The sequence below is a fragment of the Staurois parvus genome, unplaced genomic scaffold, assembly GCF_062004578.1.
Source record: "Staurois parvus isolate SC_StPar_1 unplaced genomic scaffold, SC_StPar_1.0 ptg000282l, whole genome shotgun sequence".
In the NCBI taxonomy this organism is placed as follows: Eukaryota; Metazoa; Chordata; class Amphibia; order Anura; family Ranidae; genus Staurois; species Staurois parvus.
The window spans coordinates 6,996,524-7,019,536 of record NW_028318078.1 but is presented as its reverse complement, the minus strand read 5'-3'; the positions used below and the strand labels follow the sequence as shown (position 1 = coordinate 7,019,536).

General features: G+C 40.8%; 1 protein-coding gene across 4 annotated transcripts in view; it reads left to right on the top strand.

The window, feature by feature from the left end:
- Nucleotides 1-300: 300 nt before the first annotated feature.
- The window catches only part of TASOR (transcription activation suppressor), an 88,604-nt gene continuing 65,891 nt past the window's right edge, over nt 301-23,013 (top strand). For 2 of the 4 annotated variants that reach the window (XM_089681890.1, XM_089681889.1), the window contains exons 1-8: nt 308-751; nt 5,567-5,709; nt 6,055-6,147; nt 11,071-11,143; nt 13,900-13,991; nt 19,924-20,082; nt 20,774-20,913; nt 22,023-22,054. In XM_089681890.1, coding sequence (XP_089538016.1) covers nt 493-751; nt 5,567-5,709; nt 6,055-6,147; nt 11,071-11,143; nt 13,900-13,991; nt 19,924-20,082; nt 20,774-20,913; nt 22,023-22,054 — 991 coding nt within the window. In that variant the 5' untranslated portion in view covers nt 308-492. Of the gene's footprint in view, nt 752-5,566; nt 5,710-6,054; nt 6,148-11,070; nt 11,144-13,899; nt 13,992-19,923; nt 20,083-20,773; nt 20,914-22,022; nt 22,055-23,013 lie in introns of all 4 variants that reach the window. The other 2 variants (XM_089681892.1, XM_089681891.1) reach the window with 2 other exon arrangements.

Below are 23,013 nucleotides of genomic sequence, written 5' to 3'. Positions count from 1 at the left end.
CCTCATACAGCGTCAGAACGCCGTGACAACCGAGTACTAGATAGAAACGAGGCACAGGACTGCATGGAGTGAAACATTTAGCGGGATACAGAGATATTTTTTATTTAGTAGTTTATTTCTATTAACGAGCCCACAGCCAGACCCGTTCTCCTCATCCTGTCAGCTCGTGACAAGATGGCGGACATTCTCTGACACGGGCTCTCCAGCGACCAGGGACGGGCCATGCTCCAAGCGCCCATTGGCTCTCCCGGTCGTGGGAACCACCCACGCATTACGTCACGGAGGCGAGAAATAGGACAGAGAGGAGGGGGCGCGCGAGGAGAGAGCTTCGAGATGGCGCCGTGAGAGGAGACCGGGGAGGATGCAGTAGTGGAGGCGGCTGTACGGCTCATGTTAGGAAGTATATTGGCGGGCTCCGGCTGGCCGTGACTACGGCACAGTACAGGGCACACAACGTGACCGAAGATTAAAAAAAGAGAAGAGCGCACGGTGATGGAGGAAGAAAAGACAGGCGCTGCAAAGGACGGCGGGGAAAGTCCAAGGACGGCGGTAGCCGCTGAAGAGACGGGGGCGTACGGCATCGCTGCACAAAATGGCGAACAAGCCGAGGACGCAGACCCTAGAAGAGCGGGCTTCGTGCGCCGCCACAGCAGCACCAGCGAGCCCGGGAAGACGGAGGGAGGGAAGGGGGCCACGCCCCCAGAAGAGCCCCCCAGGAAACGCTTTCAGATTCCGAGGAAAACCAAGAAAGGTGGTGCCCCTCTTCCGTTCTATAAGGGCGAGGTCTTCCCGTGCATGCCGCCCGCTACACTCGCGGTGTAATAGTTGTGTAGACCGTTAGGGGGCGCCCGCCCGAGAGCATGGTGTCCTGTTACATCGCTCGGGGTGCGCGTGTTGGTTTTTTCCCGTTAGTTGCGTCCGGTGACGTCACCTCTTCGATTCCCAGCGAGCTGGTGTGGGCGGAGCGTCTGGAGAAACACGTGGTTAACGTGCTGGCTCTGCCCCTGCGCTGCCCGCTTGTCACGTGTGTTATTTACTTACCTGCCGACTTGCTAGGTGAAGCTGCACCATTTGCCACGTGCTGAATACAGCAGGGCAGCAGTGTTGGTGGGACTGGATAAGGTAGTGGAATAGCTTTCTCCACACCTGTCAGCCTTATCATTTGTAGATTTTCTTAGTGCTATAGAAGCAAGTTTCACTAAGGGCTCATTAATACGCACTTTGAATGCCTGTTAACGCACTTTTCGTGTAGGGTGCTGTTTGCGTCGTTAACATTTTTTGTATGATCATCTTGGCTAGTTTTCTAGATGCATCATAAGCAAAGGGGGATTTGCAGAGCACTTTGATGTCAATGAAAGTGGGGAGTAGTAATGCTGGACAAATGACACAGGTCAATTTTGGAGCAACATAAATGAGACCATGTGAACACTAGCTGTTGCAATCCAGATTTGACAGGCACTCGGGTTTAAAAAAAAAATGCTTGTGAAATGCTTACTTTTGAAGCTTGTGCAAACTCTGCATAATGGAAATAGAACGAGAATTTCAGGCTTGTGCTATGTATTTAGTGCTAGCTGAAACTTGTGGTTTCAGCTGACAGCAATTTTTTTTGTACTTTTGAGAGTGTAAACATTTTTTTATACAAATACTGACAATCCAGTGTTAAAGCAGAACCATACTCACCAACTCCAGTAATGCTGTCTTTTGGAGCTCACTGGCAGCTATCTTCAGCCTGGCAGCTTAAGCCATTTCATTGGCCAGGCTAAAATGTCACTCCTGTTTATGCACAGGAGTGCATGCATCTTGGCATGGCAGAAGCTGTACCCAGCATACAGGCAGGTAAAGAACTTTAATGCAGAAGAAACCTAGGTGTCCGTTTATGAACCAGCGGTAATAGATCGCTGCTCAGTTCTCCGGCATGCTCGAAGAACACAGTTCTGTGAGTGCAGTTTATGAAGCAGTTCTCCAAACGAAGGGAGAACGGTCTACAAACTGAAAAACGGCTGATTTTACTATAATCTCGCGAGATTACAGTAAAAGATCAGTTTACTAAGCAGAGGTAAATTATCTCTGCTTAGTTTGCGGTCCCTCCGATTCTCCAGCTCTGGGCTGGAGAATCTGGAGGGAGAACACAGATCTCCAGAGAAGGGCTGACATGATCTCCTGAGTGTCATAAACTGTGAATGACCAGAGAATAGCTGAGATCTGTTGAATTGCAGCTATTCTCTGTGTCATAAACGGACACCCTAGTGTATATTTTCCTTTTCCACTTTCATTTTGATGTTGGAGCTTGCCTTGAACTTTTGTCCCTAATATATAGATCAGTGATAATGCTGTCTTCCAACACTGATCCTGAAAGTAGTGCACCTGATTTAGTGCTGATTCACCCATGTACAGATTGAATCTCAGGTTTCACAGCTAATTGATACAGTAGTTCAGGTTTACATCAGGTTCAGGACAGGATTAGGTTTAGGTCAAGCTTTTATCCTGTTCACAACTGGTGTGAATGGGAAACGGCTCCCATAGAAGTTAATAGCCTGTATCTGCACCTGAACTGGAACACACTGTTAATTGGACATGACTCCTTTAGTCTGCACTGCCAGTGTACCAGACATGTAAGCAGGCAACCATAGAAAGCAATGTTATTTTACATAATGCGGTTCATACCGCATCCAATCTGCATATATGTGAACCGGCACTAAAGGTTCTCAGCACTGCACAATACTTCCATAAACTAGCTGTCGTGATTTGGTGTTAGGCTGGGTGCACAGGGGTGATTTCTGCAGTAGCAGTCATCACCTGATTTAACCAACGCTCCCCCCAAGTTAGTGATTACTGCAAATTAAAATATTGGCGTGTAATATATTGTATTGAATACTTCCACAATTTGTTTAATAGCTGTTATGTTGAGCAATCTCTAGTGGTTAATCATGGGTTGCTATGCGAGAAATCACCTAGTTGACAATCTGCAATAGTAATTTGGTAGCACTCTACTTGTAGGTCATTTAGACTAGCCATACGTGCTTGGGAAACCCGTTTGGCCCCCTAGGCTGAATGAGGTCAATTGATTCCATTAAAGAGCTTTAACAGCAGAATCTACCCTATTGGCTGTTTGGATAGTAGCATGAGTACATTGGCACTGCCAGTCAGTGACTGCATCTGGCTGCCATCATTGTTCAGGCAGCCATTGTTTACCCAGCACCTTTGCCATTTTTTCAGTTGACAATGTTGAGTCGGGTGGCGCCGTTGGGGCCACCCATGGTTTGAATTTCAGTAGAATCATTTGAAACTTGAGCTGTTTATGGTAAGCAATCAGAGAAACAAGTTGCGCTATTAGTATTTAAACTTTGAAGTGTTCCAGGTTGAGTGCTGTTGGGGTTTCCGTAATAGGTTGATGGAGCCATTCACGTGTATTAGTATACTACTGTTGGCCTTTTGGGAACATGTCATTAAGCACAAATGCTTACGTCCCCACAGTATTAAGATTTTAATTACAAATCTCACTGTTTATTAGACTGGTGAGATTCGTAAAATTAGCAGTAAATAAAAGAAACCCAAGCTTAATGGTGAAATATGATATGCGCTCCAAGATTCTTTAGGGAAATTAGAGGCATCATGGGAATGTATATTCAGCTGCCTTTTCTACAGATTTTAAGGAAAGCAAATATTGCAGTTCATTTTGGATATTTACTCCAAAGAAACAATGCTTTCAATCTTACGTATAGATTAGTTTTATTCCAAATATTTTGAAGGCTATTCCTAGACTTGACTGTTTTAGTGTTGTGGAGCATCAGTGGATAAAGTCAAGTTAACAGAAAGCCATTGGTATCACACAATGGCATTTTCAGCTTATAAGTGTGTTTTAAGCACACAGTTTAGCATCTTCAGGTGTCTCTGGAGAACTGACATTCCATATCTAGAAATTTACTGTTCTAGAACAGTGTATAAGAATATATTGAAATTGTTCTTTTCCCAGAATTAATGGCGCTTGAAATCGATCTTCGAAGGCTTGATAGACTGATGAATGGAGGAGGATTGAGACTGTAGGCTTGATGGATTGATGGCCCAGACTGGTTAACATAAAGGATCTTTGTTGGGTACATTCTTTGTGATTCATAACACATGAAAGTTTTAGAACAAAAGATGAAACCTTGCCTGCTTTCTTTGAATGCTTGCTTCAAAAGCAGCAGATTTAAGCAACTTGGGCAAAAACACATTCAGTAAGCACTAAATATGGCACCTCATGGCTGTGGCGTATCATTAACCCAAGGCTTTATCAATAGGTTATTTAGCAGCTGAAATACAAATCACAGCTGTAACATATTAATATACGTTTCCATTTTCTATTGGAACCTTTTGATTACCAAAATTATTGAAACATCTACTCAATTTGGTTATGTTGGTTTGTGTCTAATGCAAAGCTGTCTTTAAGTTTTAGTGGTCAGGTCCTCAATGCAAAATGACAGTGTGGCTCAGAACTACTTGATATATGAAACTTAACAGCTGTGGCTGTCATAAAGAAGCAACCAGTCACTGAACATATTTATAGTGCCGGTATATAGAGCACTTTACCTAGTACCATTTGCATCACTGTCTTCTGAAAGAGCTCAAAATCCAGTGCCCATACCCTATTCATTTACACTGGTTGAAGTCTTTGGATTCTGGAAGAAACCCGCATTGATTTCATGCATGCAGGGGGATGGTGAGATATACCCCACAGCTACTATGTAAATACCAGAAATGAAAACTTAAGGTGATTTAAACCATGCTTGTAAGTGTTTGTAAGACTAAATTTAAGAACGTTTAGCAGGAAACGTCAAGTTGAATGTGACCAGCTACTACTAGTTATTGCATGACCTGCGCACATGAGAAACTTCAGACTTATTTTGATCAAAAACTGGCAGGCGAACAGTTGACAGCTCTTGAAGAATAACTGATTTTTCCTGTGCGTTTTCTGGCCATAAGCTTGTGGATGTGTTCTATTTTGAGCCCTCGGATGAGAATTCTTTTGCATCATTTGTTCAAAGAATGGAGCAATGTTGCTGTCCATACTGGCAGATTGGGTCTTTGTGTGTGTGTGTGATTGTATATATATTATATATTTTCATCATATTTTCTGCAACCTTAATGTAAACCACAGAGCAGCATTTTCCCCAGTTGTCTTCCAGGACAGTAAATGAGAAACTCCTCACACCAGGACAGGAAACACATTGCCAGGTTAAAAGGCAGTCCTGTTATGCTCCAGTTTTATGTCTCCTGGAAGGTGGAGTCCATCCCTTGTGCAGCCCGTTTTAATGAAGTACATGTTGGTATAGGGGAAAGGTACTATGTATTGGCAATAAAATTATTTTGTCACGGTTTTGGTAAAGTTGTCTCTTGAGTTCATATATTTGTTCTGCAAGTTGTATACTTTGTAAATAAATTCAACCAAAATAAATATAAAAAATAAAATCTTACACTTTTGGTTTTGTTTTTTTCTTGTGTGGATCTGAAATAAATCAGCGCGTATGAATTTAAAACTATTCCTAAAATAAAAAGTAACACTTTTTTGTTTTTGTTCACATTTTAGCTCTTCAACCACTTAGTTCTGACTCGCGGGAATTTGAGGAGCTTTTGAAAATTCTACATGCCTCATTCTTGGAAGCAAATTCTAAAATACATTTCACTTACAAATCTGCCCAACTGGTTCACAATGAATTCTTGGAGAAAGAGGTCAGTGAACAATAAATTGATCATCTTTTAGATTGATCAAGTTTGGATTGTAGGTTTGGGGGACTGAATGCTTGAATCGGTTAATATTTGTGGCAATTTGCTTTTTTTCCAAAGATTTTTGCCGGCTGTAATACCGTGCTTAATTTGTACATGTGCTGTCAATAGCAAAAACTATTGTCTAGTCAAGTTTTATGGAAAGATATGAATGGCAAGACTTTTGCTGTAACCTTGTGATTTAGTTTTAGGGCTATGAAAGTAAAACATGAACATTTCATCACTGTTCTATCTAAATTGACTTTTATTTTTTTTTTTCCCTGTCCCCAATTTATATCCTCCCCCCTATAGTTTACTGAAAAAAGAAGACAATTGAAATTTGATGGTCGTCTAGATAAAGAGCTTGCTGAATCTTATGGTTTTCTTTTGGTTGATGAAAGCCAGGTAAGATGAACACAAAGTTAAATCTTCTGTCCAAGAAGATATTTTGACAATGTGAGAAATACTTCTCCAAACAAAGTGGGGTAGTGAAATTGCAGGGGTGTGAACATTAAAAATAGCTCTTGCTTTTTTTTTTTTTTTATAAATCAAAGTGCTCCTTGCTGTTTTTCAAAATCTTTTGTGGTAGATTCCGCCAGTGTATTTTTATATTTCCAGCTGCAACTTGTATACCTACAATTTTGGTGTATGTGCAGCAATGGAAGTGGTATATCAAACAATTTGGACAAATCCAGGCTTCAAAATATTGATTTGAGCTGACCTGTATTTAAATCCTAACCTCTCCAAGTATGTAATTCTCTCAAATTTTGCCATTGATGCTTTACACGCAACTGCACCTTGATTTCCAAGTACTGACTTAGAATCTGGGAACAAAATGGAGTATCAAGGTTTAATGCAATACCAATCTGCAGCAAACGAAGCCAGCAGAATATTAACATGCATAAAAGGGATTTACACCAGAGGTAAAACTATAATTCTACCACTTTACAAAACTCTGGTTTGCCCACATCTGGAGTTTGCTGTCCAGTTCTGTTCGCCAGTCCTTAGGAAGAATGTGCTGGAACCAGAGAGTCCAGAGAAGGGCAACAAATCTAATAAGGGGGTTGCAGGACCTCAGTTATAAGGAGCGACTACAAACAACTTATCTCTATAGAGTAGATGCATGAGAACGATTTACAAATATCTCAGTGGTGATCCCAACGTAGGAAGAAAACTATTTAGCTTCAGGGAGCTTAAGAAGACACGTGGCCACTTCATGAAACTTGAGGAGAAGTGGTTTAATCTTAAACTTTGCAGCGGATTCTTTACTGTTGGAGCAGTAAGGATGTGGAACTTTCTTCCACAAGCAGTGGTGTCTGCGGGGAGTATAAATAGCTTCCAACAACTCCTAGATGGGCATCTTCGTGAATACAATATACAAGGATATGTGAAATGATATAGATTTAAACACATGTTGAACTGGATGGACTGGTGTCTTTAACCTTACTATGCAACATGTCATATTCAACAATGGTTGGATTTTTGCTTTCTATTTGCAGGCTTTTTTCCCCTTCATAAAGAGTTTTTAAAGTGTTACTAAAGCATAATCTGTTAGAGAAATCCCTTTTGTCCTATTAATCGCTTGCCAATTGTTTGCAAAATTTCCACTAAATGTAGTAAATGGCATAGCCTCCAGCTCCTCCATTCAGCTTCTCTGAGCTTTCTTTTGGGAAGTGTGCACTCCAAATGTAGTCTTCCCACTACCCCCCATTGGGATTACAAGTTCCTTCGTTCCTAACACCTGCATGTCAACACTATCATGTAATTTCAGTTCCCCTGGGCTGGCCACACATGTCCAGTGCAGGCAGTGGTGTCAGGTATACTGTGATTGTGTAAGAAAGGGTGGCCCCAGCACATGCTTCATAGGACCCTACAAGCTAGGAAGGCACCCTTAAAATAGAATTCAAGGCCAGGAATGGGGGACATGGTAAAATGAGAAGACAAATGCAAAAGCTTTAGAAAAAAAACTTAAAATAAGTGCCGCCATCAACAGCTTGGCATAAAAAAAAGTTTAATATGACTTAAGCTCACCCTGTTAATCAAACAGAAATTATATAAATATGCACTCAACCTGTGTGTGAAAAATAGAGCCTTTTGAGCAATACTATTTTGTTAGGTTTGAAACGCACTTATGTTATGGTAATGCATGGTTAAACAGCATGCCATCATGTACCATCCACTTTGTGGTGTTCTGAGTGTCACCGTAATGCAACTTTGTGCACCAATACATGTATGTTTTAGTGCACCACAACACATGGGGCAACCATTTTCGTTAAAATAAAAAAAAAATAGCCTCCTGGTTGCGTTGGCAGCACATTTAAAATAGTTGACCTTAACATGCCTGCTGTCAAATTGGACAGGTGTGAAGAGAACCTTAGCAGAGGAACAGTTTTAGAAAGCCTAATTGGTCAATGTTCAAAAATGTCACAGGCACAAATGTAATAGTTTTGTGTCAGTTCAGATTAAACACTGAATAACATAATCCCTTGACACTGTAACCTATTCAATGCCAATCTTTAAAACATAATGTTCTCAAAAATGTTAGGTTACAGTGAGTTAAATGAAAGGACTTCTGACAATTGGGAAAAATGAAAAGCAATACTCAAATGTAATGGTTACACACTTTTTTTTTCTCTCCTTTCTGCCTTTGCCTGACACATTGTAACACTCCTGCCATCCTAAATTTAATCTGCAACTTCTCAAATTTCCTGCTGGCTTAGTTCCAATACTGTACAGCCCTAAACAAAGTGAACAGTACTAAACACTCTGTTCAGATTTGCCTATTTTTATGGCATATCTGGTGTCTTCAGCACTGAAAGCCATGGCTGCCAATGTTTGTTTTGACTGTTATGCAAGAAAAGTTCATGGTTGACAAAACTGCAAATAATTCATACGATCCCGCATGTTAGGATAGCCAGCAGATTTTGTGCTTAACCACAGAAAAGATCCAGGTGCTATTATGTAGTTTTAAATGCACTGGCTTCCTGTCTCCTGGGACTTTTTTTTTTTTTTTTCCCCAGCCATACATTACCAGAAATGCAGCAGTATTCATTTGTTTACAATTGACACTTTCTAATGTTAACTAGCAGTTCAGGATCATCACTGCAGAGATATCAGACCTTCTGTCTGCATCAGAATAGCCATATGTGAAAAAAAAAAAAGAAAATAGTTTTATGGACTGTGAGGCCTCATGCATCCTAGACATTTTGAACACTGCTCTGAACGTGCATCTTTTCTGCCTCCTAAACTATGTGATCTTGCACACAAAATAAAACACTGCTACTGTTTCCAGGTGCATCAGTGTTTTGGCAGAAAAAAACGCTTGACGTGTTTAGTGCTTGAGCATTCATTTCATTGTCCATAATAAATTATGACCAGTAAAATGAATACACGCCCCTATGCCCCTAAATGCATTACAAACATCAAGCCTTGTCTGCCAGAGCACTGCTGTCAGGAGGCAATGCATCTAGGAGAGATGGCCAAAGTGTCCAATGTGCATGAAGCCTTAAAGGAGAAGTAGAGCCAAAGCTCTTTTGGCCAGTTTTCTCCTATAGTTCACAGGAGTGTGTTTAGGTATGCATTCCTGTGGCCTATATTCAGCTAACAGCAGGCTCTGGCGCTGGCCGCACGCAAATGTGCGGCCTCCCGGTGTTTGACACAGATGTCTATGCAAATTGCACCAAAAGTAGTGCATGTACTACTTAGAAATCGGTCCGGATCCGACTAAGTTGCAACCACACCGATATGACTGCTGTAATTGCGGACAATAGGGTGCAACTTGGCACGCGATTTGCATGCAATGCAAATCGCATGCCAATTCGCATCCAGTGTGACTGGGGTGTAAACCTCATTTGCTACATAGTTGCCCAGTTAAACTGCATTGAGGTTGTGAGTTGGAGACATCCTGTAAGCTCCTGGGCTTAGTGCTGGATGTTGGCAGTTCTAGTGCTACCAGACGCTCGGAGACCAGGTGTGATTTTAAAACAGTCCTAGAACAAAGCTGCTCTCCCTGTAACATTTTGAAAAGGCCTTGAGGTCTCAAGTGGCTAAAGAAATGAGCGTCCAGCCCTGTTAAAATTTAGTTTTTCTTGAACATCTACAGTAGAATTATATTGGATGTCCATATAGAATACAAGGATGGGTATTTAAATAGTAACCAGAAACCATTTTAATACCATGTATTTTTTGTTTGTCATGCAGGCAAATAATGTAAAGCCACTAATTTATTACCAAATAGCGAAACACAGATCTACATTTGTCAGTTCTCAAGCCACATTCAAATATACAGACAGTGGGGAACCACAAAGACTTGCAAAAATAGTATTCAAATGATATTGACTTGGTAGGCACAAACCTTTTAATGGAACATGCAAATTATGCAAAAGCTGGTTTTACTGTGTCCCTGGGAAATGTATTTTGTAACAGATGTTTTGAAAAATACCAAGAAATCGCCAGGAGCATTAAAGCAGTTTAGAATGTACCAAAAGCACATGAAGTATTTTTTGGTCTGCATGTAAATATGTAAAAATAAAGCATATTAAATGAGTTCTTATTAGAATACTATTACACATATTAATTGATAAGTTATCAGAGTACATTTTTTTGGTAATGGCCTCTTACACCTAAAAAAAAATAAATAAAACGCATTGGAGGTACTTCAGCTTGTCCTGTTAAACCCTTTTTCTCATGCCTTCTGACATGCATGTAAAAAAAATGAGAGAATATCGTTCATTATCTTTGTGCTGTCTTCCAATAAAGACTTGAAATACAGACCCCTGAGTCATATGTGATTACCTATAGTCCAGTCATATGTTTAGAGGATCAGAAGGCTGTGTGAGCTACTGCAATGCTGATGAATGGATGCAGGTCAGGTATGAACCAGAACATGTGGCTCTGCAGCATTTAGTTTTTTTGTTTCTTGTACTGAAAGAATAATTGTGTAACCTTTAGAAAATCAGTAAAGTTTTGAGACGAATAATCTGTAGCAATATCTAAGCTTTACTAGTAACCTGCATTTACCCCTGTGATGTGAAGGTCCTTTTACCATTATTATGGAGTAGTTAACACATTGTTGTGACTGAATTGCTGAAAGTCCCTTTTGTATTACAATGGAAGCTGGCTGAAGCAGTGACAATACAGTGGAAACGCCTGTGTCCAAGAACCTGCAGAAATGTAAAATTAAGGGGAATTGTTTTTTTTTAAAAAGATTAGCACAATTATTTACATATGTTAAAATTTTAGTTAATTTCTTTAGGAAACTGAGCGTTTATAGTGCTGTGGAACATTGAATTGATAACTAGTGAACACAGATGTTGCTTTATCCATTAGGTGAATAATATATGTGAGAGAGGATTACTTGTGGGACATTCAAGGCTTACTACACTTGGAAAACCCTCTATGGGTGAGTTTCTTGTTCACAGTAATATACAGCACTATGTTCATTCATTTCATTCATTGTGAAAAAGGGATGTGTTTTCCTAAAAGTTTTTTAAATGTTTTTCTAAAGTTAGTGGCAAGAAAAGGCTAACTACAAACAGACCTTTACAGTGTTTCTATAGGCTTATTTATTTAAATACAAAATAATAAACATGTATATACTTACCTGCTGTGTGCAGTGGTTTTGCACAGAGCAGCTCAGATCCTCCTCTTCTCTGGGACATGAGCCATATTTAAATGTCAGTTTGTTAGCCTTTTCTTCTATTTGAAGACAGTTTGTTTCTGCAGATCATCATACCCAGAGTTCAGAAAAAATAGGCGGAGAGCTGAAATTACACTCTGCAGAACTCCGGAGAGCTGAGATCTGATTGGAGGGAAGAGACACACACCCTCCACACAGGAACAGAGCTTCTCTGGAACAGGCTGTCAGTTTGCTGAAGGTCCCTCTTGTGTGACCATTTTTCTCTTGCTGTCAGGAAAACTTGTCAAAAAGTAATTCATGCTGATAGCAGAGGAACAGAGCAGCTGACAGAAAGGACACTTAGTGCTCTTAAGTTAGACAAGTACACACTATAGAGGGATGGGATATGCTTTGTTCATATTTCATTTGAGGTTTACAGCCACTCTAACTTAGTGTAACAAAACCCATTGGGGAAACCTTTCCAGAAATGGTTATATTTAAGGTCTGCTGTAAAGTGCCAGGAATGATTGTTCTCTCAACCAAAATGTAAAGTCATAAAATGAATGGCTGGTGTCAAAATGGATCACATGTATAATATCGTGGTAACTGCAGATCAAACAGATGTAAGCTTCCTTGGCACTTTAACCCAGGATCTAGTGTTTAGTTGGTACTAATTGGTACTGTTCCCTGCTGGATTGAGTTATTAGGTTACAGTTGGCTGAAGTTTAAGTTGTCAGTGGTATACCTTAAAGTACATATTTACAAAAATCCCTCCCCCTTGCCCCCCCTCAATACACATCTGCATTGCCATTTCCCACCCCGGTTCGGTCCATTCTTACCCATGACCTACTTTGCACCTGAGCACTAACCCCATTGACTTGATTGGGACGTACCAATACAGCAAGAACAATGTCCCATTCACGTCTGACTTTAGAGTGAGGGCTTGTACACACCATCTGCAGAGACCTACATTTTTCTGCACAAGAAATCCGCAGGTCTCTGTGAGATAGACAGGAAACAATGGTTCCTATGTGTCTTGTTCACACCAAAACGCAAGTGTGATGTCTGGTGCGGAGCTGTGTGGGATTATGCTACATGTCACAGCTCCTCAATTGAATGCAGGTAAAATGGACAGCACTGCTCTTCTTTCACCCAGTGTGACAAAGTGAGAGGGAAAGCAGAGTGATTCTGTCTGTACTGCCTTCTTACCTTCCCTACTGTTGGATGCTGGCTGGGATCATGCTGCCACCGGGTCTGTAATGGTGGAAGGTGGGATGTTGCTGACAGTGATCATGGGGACAGCTGAAAGGATACAAATGATGTAGGACAGGTGCAAGGACACGAATGGTGGGGGACAGATGAGGGGGCACTGATGGCGGGGGACAGATGAGGGGGCACTGATGGCGGGGGACAGATGAGGGGGCACTGATGGCGGGGGACAGATGAGGGGGCACTGATGGCGGGGGACAGATGAGGGGGCACTGATGGCGGGGGACAGATGAGGGGGCACTGATGGCGGGGGACAGATGAGGGGACACTGATGGCGGGGGACAGATGAGGGGACACTGATGGCGGGGGACAGATGAGGAGGCCCTAATGGTGGAGAACATTGGTGGGAGACAGATGAGGGGTTCTAGTGTGAGGGCTCTGAGGAGTTTGAAATGAGGGGGAACTGAGGAGTTTCTGATGTCAGTCCGCGTATGAAAACTGATATGAACCAATGTTTCTGCAAGTGAAATCGGTGTGGTTTTACCAGTTTTTATGCACGTATGATATGAACAAGCCCCAAAGAAGCAAGATTTTTACTGGCAGGGTTGTACACTGCAGGAGGCTGCAGCCATTGGAGAAGGTAAATATATACCTGGGGACATTGTTGTATGGAGGAGCCTGGGAGTGGGGGCTGGGTGTATTTTTTTTTTTTTCTTTTTTTTTTTTTCCGAATCAAATTGAGCCTTACACAATACTGCAAATTCAGACATTTGCTTCCCCAAGAAGTAAAGCCATCTGGGATGTGTTGGTTTTTATTACTGAGTTAGCCTGGCAACAATAGAGCTAAAGCAAAATGTTGCATGTTAACTAGTTAATGTTCCCCAGATATGCTGCGCAAAATTAGAAACTAGCTTTTCTGCCGAGGCAAGGTACTACATACATATATTCCAGTATTGTAAGTATAAACCGCTTTATGAGCAGAGTGCTGTTTGAAATGGCCTTCTTGTAACCCAGTGCAAACATTCAATAATGTTAAGAGCTGATAACTGTGCCGTTTCCCTTTGTGGCACAATTGCATGCATGTTTATGCCATGGTTCACTTGGCACATGAATTTAGTCTGTGTACCAAAAAGGGCACATCTTACACATGTTCACTTTTTCTGAACACTTTTAGGCTGTTCTGATGTGCAGCATCATTAAATTGTGCAGCTGTGCAGTCCGAATATCTGCAGCATTTTTATGATGAGAAATGCGAAATGGTTTTTGTAGAAGAGCAAAATTCACGTTTTTGTTTTAGTTGTTTAATTTGTTTTATACTGTTTTTCCTGCAGGGGTGTACTTATCCAAGTTTGCTGACTTACTGCAGGCCAACCCTTTGGAGGCTGGTGCAACAGGCACGGTTTTCATATTTAAAGTTACCAAGGTAAAATAACTTTTAAAGTATATAAATGTACAGTTATACTGGCTGAATGCTGTTTTGACTTCATGGCTCCTGCTTAGTGTTATTTTGGTGTCAAACTAAGTGTACTTAATCCTTGGAACAAGCATGCCTTTACCTAATCAGAGACCACCATTTTTCATAGTAAATACATCGTTTTAGATGTATTCAGCAAAATGGTTGTGCCTTCACCTTCCCAATAGTGCTATTTCTTATAGCTAGATATGGATAGAATAGTTGAACCCATCAGTTTTCTTTATTGTACATCCTAAGATACAGGCTATTTTCATCTCTATTACAATAGGGTTATGCTGCCACCTTCAGCTGATTGGACACTGACAAAAAGGCAGGTTGTAAACTCCCAGGCATAACCCCCTTGTGTTAGACAAGGTTTGTTTTTTGCTAATGGCTTATGTAATAGTCATGTGTATGCAGTCTCTGCATACACATGACTTCTCTCTAGCTTCTCAATTGTTCCATCTGGGGATTAGGAGATTGGCCTTTTCTGGATCCATTTTATGTGGCTTTTGTACACTCGGGAATGGTACCTGGAACCTGCCCTGGAAACACTGGGATGGCCTGGTAATGTTGACCCTGCAAAGTGGGATATATTGCCTTGCAGACCTGTGAGGTGCTGTATAGGTCCAGGGAAATAATCCCCAGATGGGTGCAGTTCTCAAAGGTCATTGTGGTGTTGTCCACTGTGATGGGTAAAATTTTATTCAAAGACATCGATATTCAGAGACTATTGGATTATGCTGCCACTTTCAGGAGGATTTGGACATTGGCAAACAGTGGCCAGCCTTGCATACTCCCAGCAAGCCTCAGTTTGTGTCCTAGGAGGATGAACATCTTTTTTTCTACTGAGAAAAGCCAACCCTTTTTCATCAATCAAGATTTTTTCATCAATCAAGACTTGGATCAGCAGCTCTTCAGCACTAGCTTTGGAGAATGTTTCTGGACCCCACTGCCCTTTAACGGATGATACAGGGCTTTTCAATGCTTCTGGAGGCCAATCAAATCCTATATGATTCTGTCTAAACTCCTGGGAGATGACCTGTCAGGGAAGGAGCATTATTGGTCACAGTGTACATGTATTGGACATACTTATCCAAGCTCTGATAATGGGTAATTGCCCCACGAAACGGGTTGGTTAACGTTTAAATTCCTTTTGTCATATTGTTAACTGTAAATACCTGGTGGCTTTTTTCTCCATTTTACATGGATTTTTCAGTTTGGGAGACCATTGTCCTTGGAGGGGCCTCATGCTTTGTGATAGAGCTGCTGAGATTAACTCTTGAAGCACAACTAATACCAACTGATGGATGAAAGATCTAAGCACTCTACTTCTTTTTTTGTTTTTTTGACCTGGGCTTCAACAGCTTTGCCGTTCAAATCCCGCAACCATGAAACAGAATGGTAAATTGGTCCCTGGGACAGAAAATCCGGATGATGTGGAAGAGTATGGCACATCTGCCATAAGTCTGATTAGGTCAGAATGCAGCATATACCTAGGCAAGTTCAAAATCATTGAAATGTGTTCTTTGCCTGGTGCGAGGAAAGCAGTTTTCATCCCTGAAATCCTCTGTGGGATGAATCCTGGCGATTGTGTAGTTGGGCCAGGTCAGCATTTGGCCCTGAGTACCATGAAGGGCAGGTGTGGGCAATAATTTTTCTAAGGGGCCACATGAGAAACTGGGACCACCAAAAAGTAGGGTATATTAAAACTTAATAAAAATATTGTTATTAAACCAGCAGTCTTGGGTGAGCACTGGACTGGAAAGTTATGCAAGTATGTGAACCTAGAAAAACACCTGGTTGGTGTAGGGCAGGCTGGTGAAAGCTGTGAAGTAGCTGATGGGCGCAGGTTATATAGTTGTATTGCTGCCAATGTTTGACAGGCTCAGGAAGAGAACTGGCAGTGCTGCAAACGCTGTGATTGTAAACCGAGAACCTGAGATCAGTACAGCGGGGATGTCTGCGGATCCTGCCCTGGATGGAAGAACAGATGTACGGCTCCTGGGGTTTGTAGCATGCAGGTTCTTTCACAGGAAGAACTTTGCTGGATAGCAGAGTGGTGTGAGAGCATAGGGGCATCTCTTCCACCACAAAAAATTTTCAGACTACTTTCAGGGGTTTTGGACCACATTGCATACCTTGTGACATGCTTTCCATTTGATTTTATTTCTCTTGTGAGTATTTTACTTTTTATCAATAAATATCTTTATAGGTAATGCACTAGGCCTGTATGTCCTCTCTTTGTCTCTTTATATACAGTTCTCTTTGGATTTCCCTGGTCCGTTGAGAGCTGTAAGGCTTGCGTTCTTTTCATATACATGTGGCGATATTGACATTGTGGAGTCCATTGTCCAGCGCAGGAGCTCAGGCATTCGGTTGCTTTTTTTCTTCCATGAGCTGGCAGCTGTCTATAATAAACTTTCTGGCGTTGTACCAGAGATAAGTTAAGCCAGTCACAGATTAATCAAATCTTGGCCGGTTCAGCAGGATCAGGCTGAGATTTGATCCATATATTGGCTGACTGACTGTGCCCAAGTCAATCCATCAATTGACTTCAGTACAACCAGCTTTTGGATTTTTAGCTTGTGTTTACTACTAGCAGCTATAGCCGCCAACAGTAATCGTGTTCTGCCGACCGGGAAGACTTCCTGCCAGCAGAACACATAGCGCTACAGGAGTCATTCGAGCGAGTGATTTTCTTTCCTTCCATGTGTGGTGGAAAGAGAATTGATTTAATCTATGGCTTGCCTTCATGTTGAGCCTTAGAACTGTCTTACTTCCCAAGGCCTTACACTTCAACCAGGACATCTTTTCTGATCCTCTATCCTGATCCAGTTAATCAGATTTCCCTTAATTGCCTGGATATAGTGATGTGCTTGTCTGCCTTACAGCCACTGCATCCATTAGAAAAATATATTTTGTCATTCCTGATGGTCCCTGTAAATTGAAATCAGCTTTTCTCCTCCACCATTTCTTGGTGGCTTAAGCACTTCATTTAAAGGATATGTAAACTCTCACTTTGTAAAACATCCTATTCAGTTTAAAGTAGAAATGAAAGACAAAACATTTGTGTGTACTTATAAAGAAAAAAAAAAAGATTTTTTTTTTTTGCTTTTTTTTTTAGTGATCACATACCCTCTGTTCTCAGCTACATAAGGAGCTCAGGGAGGAGACACAGCAGTACACTAATCTTCCCAGTGAATGGCTGTGCAGGGGGAGGTGTCAGCTGATCATTGGATTAGCTCCCAGCACAGCCAGAAAACTGACTATTCTGTGCTCTCATGCCTATTGTGGTCAGCTTTTAATAGGAAAGCAGAGGGACTGGCAGGTATTTCACGCAAAGGAAACTATACAAAAAGAACAGGAACCTTTTTCATGAAAGCACATAGTACAACAGGCACATATCAGGAATATGAAATTGTTGGGTTTACATACTCAAGCTTATGGTTTGGGTTGCACCCTTTTCTGTCAAGAGGCACTCTACTAGGTCGCTGTCTACTTGTTGGGCCTTTCCAAATCGGGTTACTGCTCCCAAATTTCCAAGGCTGCTACCTCGTTTTCTGTTCACATATTTTTCAAGTTTTACCATGTGAATATTTGGACCTCACCTGATGCCAGCTTCCAGCGTATAATCCTTTAGGTGGCTCTAGCTGCAGGCTGTTCTGGTTTCTTGTGGGACATAGTCCTGGTTCACACCAATGTTTTTTGACAGTTCAAAATCACATGACAAGTGGCACCCTATGGAACTGTTCAAATCGGTGCAACGAAGACTTTTTTTTTTTTTTTAATTCCTGCACTATTTGTGGCGATTTCATGTGCTACCTGCATTGACCTCTTTGCATGAAGCCGCATGTGAAATTGCACCAACAGGCAACTTGGAAATTGCGCTACTTTAGCTGATGTAGTGCAATTTCAAAACCGCATTCAGTGTGAACCAGTGCTTTGTTTTTTCTTGCTGTTGCCCAACCTTCAATTTGACTGCTTTTGAATGTCCCAACAGACTCTAAATACTCCTGTCCTTCAATGAACAAGAGTGATAACGGGATATTTTTTTTTTTTTAACTTATCGTACAGTCCATTTCTTGATGTTCATGGACGGGCACAATCCCACCCCTATTCTGTTACTGAAACTGCTTTTCCTCCAAAGTGCATGCTGGGAGTAGGATGGGTTATTCCTGTTTCCTGGTATATGCACCACTGTGCAAAAGTTTTAGACAGGTGTGAATGTAATGAGTAAATTAATGCTTTCAGAAATGGAAGTGTTAATAGTTTTATTATCAATTTACAAAACAAAGTAAATTAACAAATAAATCCATATTTGGTGTGACCACCCTTTGCCTTCCAAGCAGCATCAGTTCTTCTATGAACACTTGCACACAGTGTTTGAAGGAAGTTGGCAGGTAGGTTGTTCCAAACATCTTGGAGAACTAACCCTCAACATGAAATTCATTGCTACAAGCAATCATTATGTGAAGAAAAAAAAAAACTGATCACTTCCTTAGAGTAGTACAATGTTAAAATTGTAACATCACTGTGGTGTGTTTAAAAAAAAAAAAAAAAAAAAGTCATTCAAAAAATGTAAAAGAAATTCGCTTTTTTTTTTGTACTGTCACAAGTCAGTGTGCCTGATCACCTCCACGGCAATTATGATAACGCAGTACTGCACTGGTGACCGGTATGTAAATAGTGAATTTGTTTTTTTTTTATTAACTTGATTTTCCACAAAGTTATGACAAATTTAAAAAAACTCGCCATGCCTCTTACTAAATACCTCAGACATTATACTTTCCAAAAAAGGGGTAATTTGGGTAATATCTATACCGTCCTGACATTTTTGGGCCTCAAAAAATAGTCCATCAGTGCAAAAGGATTGATCGATTTTCAGAGATATATCGTAGTTTGTGGACTCTAACATTTCTACAACTGGCCCAGTTCCTTCTTACTCTTTCCGTGTGTTCCACAGACCAGAAGTGATGTAGGTGGAAATGTCACAATGAATAGCCCTGCCCAACACTTTTCAACCACTTGTCAGGGACATATATTGGGCTATATTGCACTTCTGAATTTTTTTTTAATGTAAGAAACCCAAACTGATTGGGTTTGCGCAGGGCAGTCAAACTCTGTTGGCAGGGCAGAGCATTTGTGTTGCTTGGAGATGAGAGGAAATATTTTGTACCTCTGAAGACAACTGGATAGTATTGACACCATTACTTAACATTTTGGTTAAGTAAAGGCATTATCTTGTAAACCCACAACAGGACTTACAAACCAAGGTATCAAATTTTTTTTTTTTGTACTTTTTTTTTTTTTTTTTTGACATATCTTTCCCACGAAGCAATTGTATTCTCCCAGCAGGGACGACTCCTCCCCTGTGGGAGAACACAATGGTTACTGCTAGTGGCTGTAGCCACTGGCAATAATAGCATGTGAAAAATCCGAAATACTAGTTGTACCCAAGTCAATCAATGGATCAACTTGGGTACAAACAGCCTGCCCATAGATGGATTTAATCTTTGCCGGTCCTTGTTGAACCGGCTGAGATTCAATCCTCTATAACCAGCTTAAATGAGCTAGGATGAGTGGATTAGAATGCATGAGATAAGAGTTCACAGGAGTGTTTTGTTTTTTAATTTTTTTTTTTTTTTTTTTGCACTAATCAGATTTAATATGCATTCAGTGATATATTTAACAGACCAAATGGAAGCAAATGTGAAGTTCATTGTTGGGGTTTACATACTTTTAATAAGCTTTTATTAGCCAGTAACAGTTGCATTGACTTTTTAACATAATTGTAGTGCTGTACTTGGATTGCTACCTTTAGCTACAGTTATGTGGTTCATTGATCAAGGCTTGTGTTATGCTTGGACTAAAGACTTGTATTTTTTTTTTATTTTTTTAGGGAAAAATGAAATTTGTGTATGATAACTTTAGAAGTAACCAGGATGCACATCTTGGTAATGGTAGTTTGGATCCTGCTCCGAAGCATGAATGCCACATCTTAAAGAACATGAATGCTGTCATTTCGCTCCTGAGTTACAGGGCATTTGAACGCACGCAGGTAGGGTTAGCATTTAATTTTTGCCAGTATGGATTAAAGGTACGTTCGATAAGTAAAGCTCGAGGTGCACGCAGGGAGCATAGCCTACATGCTGATGGAGATTTACTTCTAGACTTTACTGTACTGTTCGCCCCACTGCTTTTTGTTTAAGATCTTGTGATCCTTAAAACACAGCTGCTGATTATACTGGGACATCCTGTGTTGGAAGTTTTATTATGCAGGAAGCAGAGATTGAACACAACAGCACAGCTTTTGATATGTACAGCATTCACATTTGTTAGCAAAGAGAAGCTCACGCAGGCCTCAAAATATGTACTTCCAGAAAATAGATACAATATATATATTTGAGATATTAACCTGTTGCCACCCTCGTAACACACGTGGGAGCAAAAGGATGGTTTTTAATACCCACACATAGCAACAGTGGCATCATATATCTGTAGACACAATTATAACACTGCTGCAGGTTTTTGTGTTCATTCTCCTGCTAGATGAAAGATTGTAAATTAACTTCGTATACTATACTAAATACTTTATAAAGCTTTGTATCCTAACAGATTGCACCAATAGACATGAATGTTTAGTGCTGCAATATAACCAAAACTCTCCATTTATTACCTTCACAATGCCCAGCTGTTATATATGGTTTTCTACTATAAGAATGTGGCTTTAATGTTACCTGTTTTTTTAGTATTACTTCTATGAGTACGGCTTTGATGAGATTCTCAAGAGACCTCGACATGTGTGTCCATATGCGGTTGTGTCATTTAGTTATAAGACTGAACAGCCTGCGCCAAGGCCGTCGTCGTCACCTTTGTCACCTATGCCAGGGTAAGTGTTGCAGTGTGAATTTGGATATTTCATCTTGCTGTACTGTACGTTCTCTTAGTATTGTAAAACTTTTTCCTGGTTGCAAATTGCACTCAGTGGTTTGTTCTGCTGGACACTTTGCCACTACAGTGTCTGTAGGGGCTGCTGTGAGGAAGCCCAGCATCCAGCAGGACTTTCAGGCAGTGCTTTTTTTTTTTTTAATTGTATGGAAACCCTTTATTGTACGGTTTTAATTTTTGAAGAATTGCTTTAAATGTTAACATTAAACTTTGAATAATACATTTGATGTAATAGTTGTGTATTTAGTCAACTTGCAAGCTATAGAAGGCCTCTGTGTTCCTGACATCAAAAGACCTCACATATTTAGTATATGTACTACCAGGGGCAGACTGACAACTCATGGGGCCCCCGGGCAATAGGGGATCATGGGGCCCCTGTGTCCTTGCCCAAACTCAAAAAAGCCTATGAAAAAGGTACCAGGGCATCTCATGGGTCCTCCTACTGACCCCAGGCCCTCGGACAGTGCCCAAGTTTCCAAATGGTCTGTCCTCCACTGTGTACTACTTAGAGTGCTATTTGTAGACTGCAGACATACTAAAGGAAATGATGGTCAGAGATTGGAGACATGTTTCAGAAGACAGTTGGAGACTGAGAACTTATTTACATGAGATTAGTTGAGATCACTGCTACTACAAATCGGTGCTGTCACTCCCAACTACAGACCGCTGGTGTACAAGGGCCACACAAGTACCAGAGGGCTGCAGATATCCTTCAGGGCATAGACTGGGCACCAGGGATTTAGAAGATATAATTACTTTGCAAATGCAAATAGTTTTTGTTTTAATACTGTAGTTTTTTTACTAAATGCATTGGGAAATCAAGGAAATCTTGTGTCAGAATGTAAACTTTTTTTTCTTTTCTTTGGTGTGAGAACAGTGTTTCCAGGCATGAGGTTTTAGCTAATGGGTTTGGCTAGTAGTGCTCGTGTAGCATGTTTTAGTTTGACATACCTGCAACTGATATTTAATGACTCAGGTCAGGATCTGTCACAAGACATCGGTTTGAAAGTAAAGTACATTTTTAACTGAATTTCTTTTTGATTTTAATAGGCCGGTAACCTTCAGCTCAGATCGATACAATGGTAGGTATTTTCATTTAAATGTATAAAAATATGAAGGGATTTGTGTTGTGTGGCTCAAAAGGGAAAATTCTGTAGTTTATTTGATCTGCACACATGTATCATTTAAAAAAAAGTCCTACTTTCTACTTTAACCTTTAAATCCTTTAGGGAAATGACATCATAAATGGTGTGAGAATTTTAACTCCTTATTTCAGTCTGCATCCAGTGCTGTTGTGTTCAGTGCAATCTCAAATTCTGTAGGCAACCTTTATCATGTTAGAAATAATGGTAATACTGGGCTGAACTTAACTTTTTCATGAAGCTGAATGTGGTTGCAGTGGTCCTAATTGAAAAATGGAACATGACCTTTTTCCTTAATGCCTTGGGGTAAAAAAGGGAAATATTCTTGCATTGTATTGGTGTTTCATGATTGTTTTGCAATATAATATCACCATATGTATAGAGATAAATGTCCATTGATTTGAAGATATAGAGGTAGCCTAGTACTGCCTCATAGGCTAGGGAGATCACCCACCATGCTGGAGCCAGAGGGTTGCTTTTCAGGTGCATGTTGGAGTCTACAGGTACTCTCCACGCCAAGTTTCTCACCTGCCTCTGCTGCTCTGGCTAACATGAAAACAGATTTGTGTGATGGTAACTTGAGCAGCTACTACGTGTATGATGATTATTGGCTACAGGTTTAAATTATTTCCTCCGTGAGAGATGCAGGACAATCTTTAGCATATAGAAAGTTGTACTTTGTACCACTGAAGGTTGGAAATCATAGGAATAACCTTGGCCGCTAATTAAAAGTTCGCAAGCATGTACCTAGACTTCTGATATGTCTGCCAAGGGGGTCTGGGACACGTCACTTGAGGACTGGTGACTTCCCAGGTGGCGTTGAAATAGTTAGAAATACAAGCAATCATGTTTGAATGCTCTAGCTGGCAGTTGGCTATTTGACTAGTTAACTCACTGTG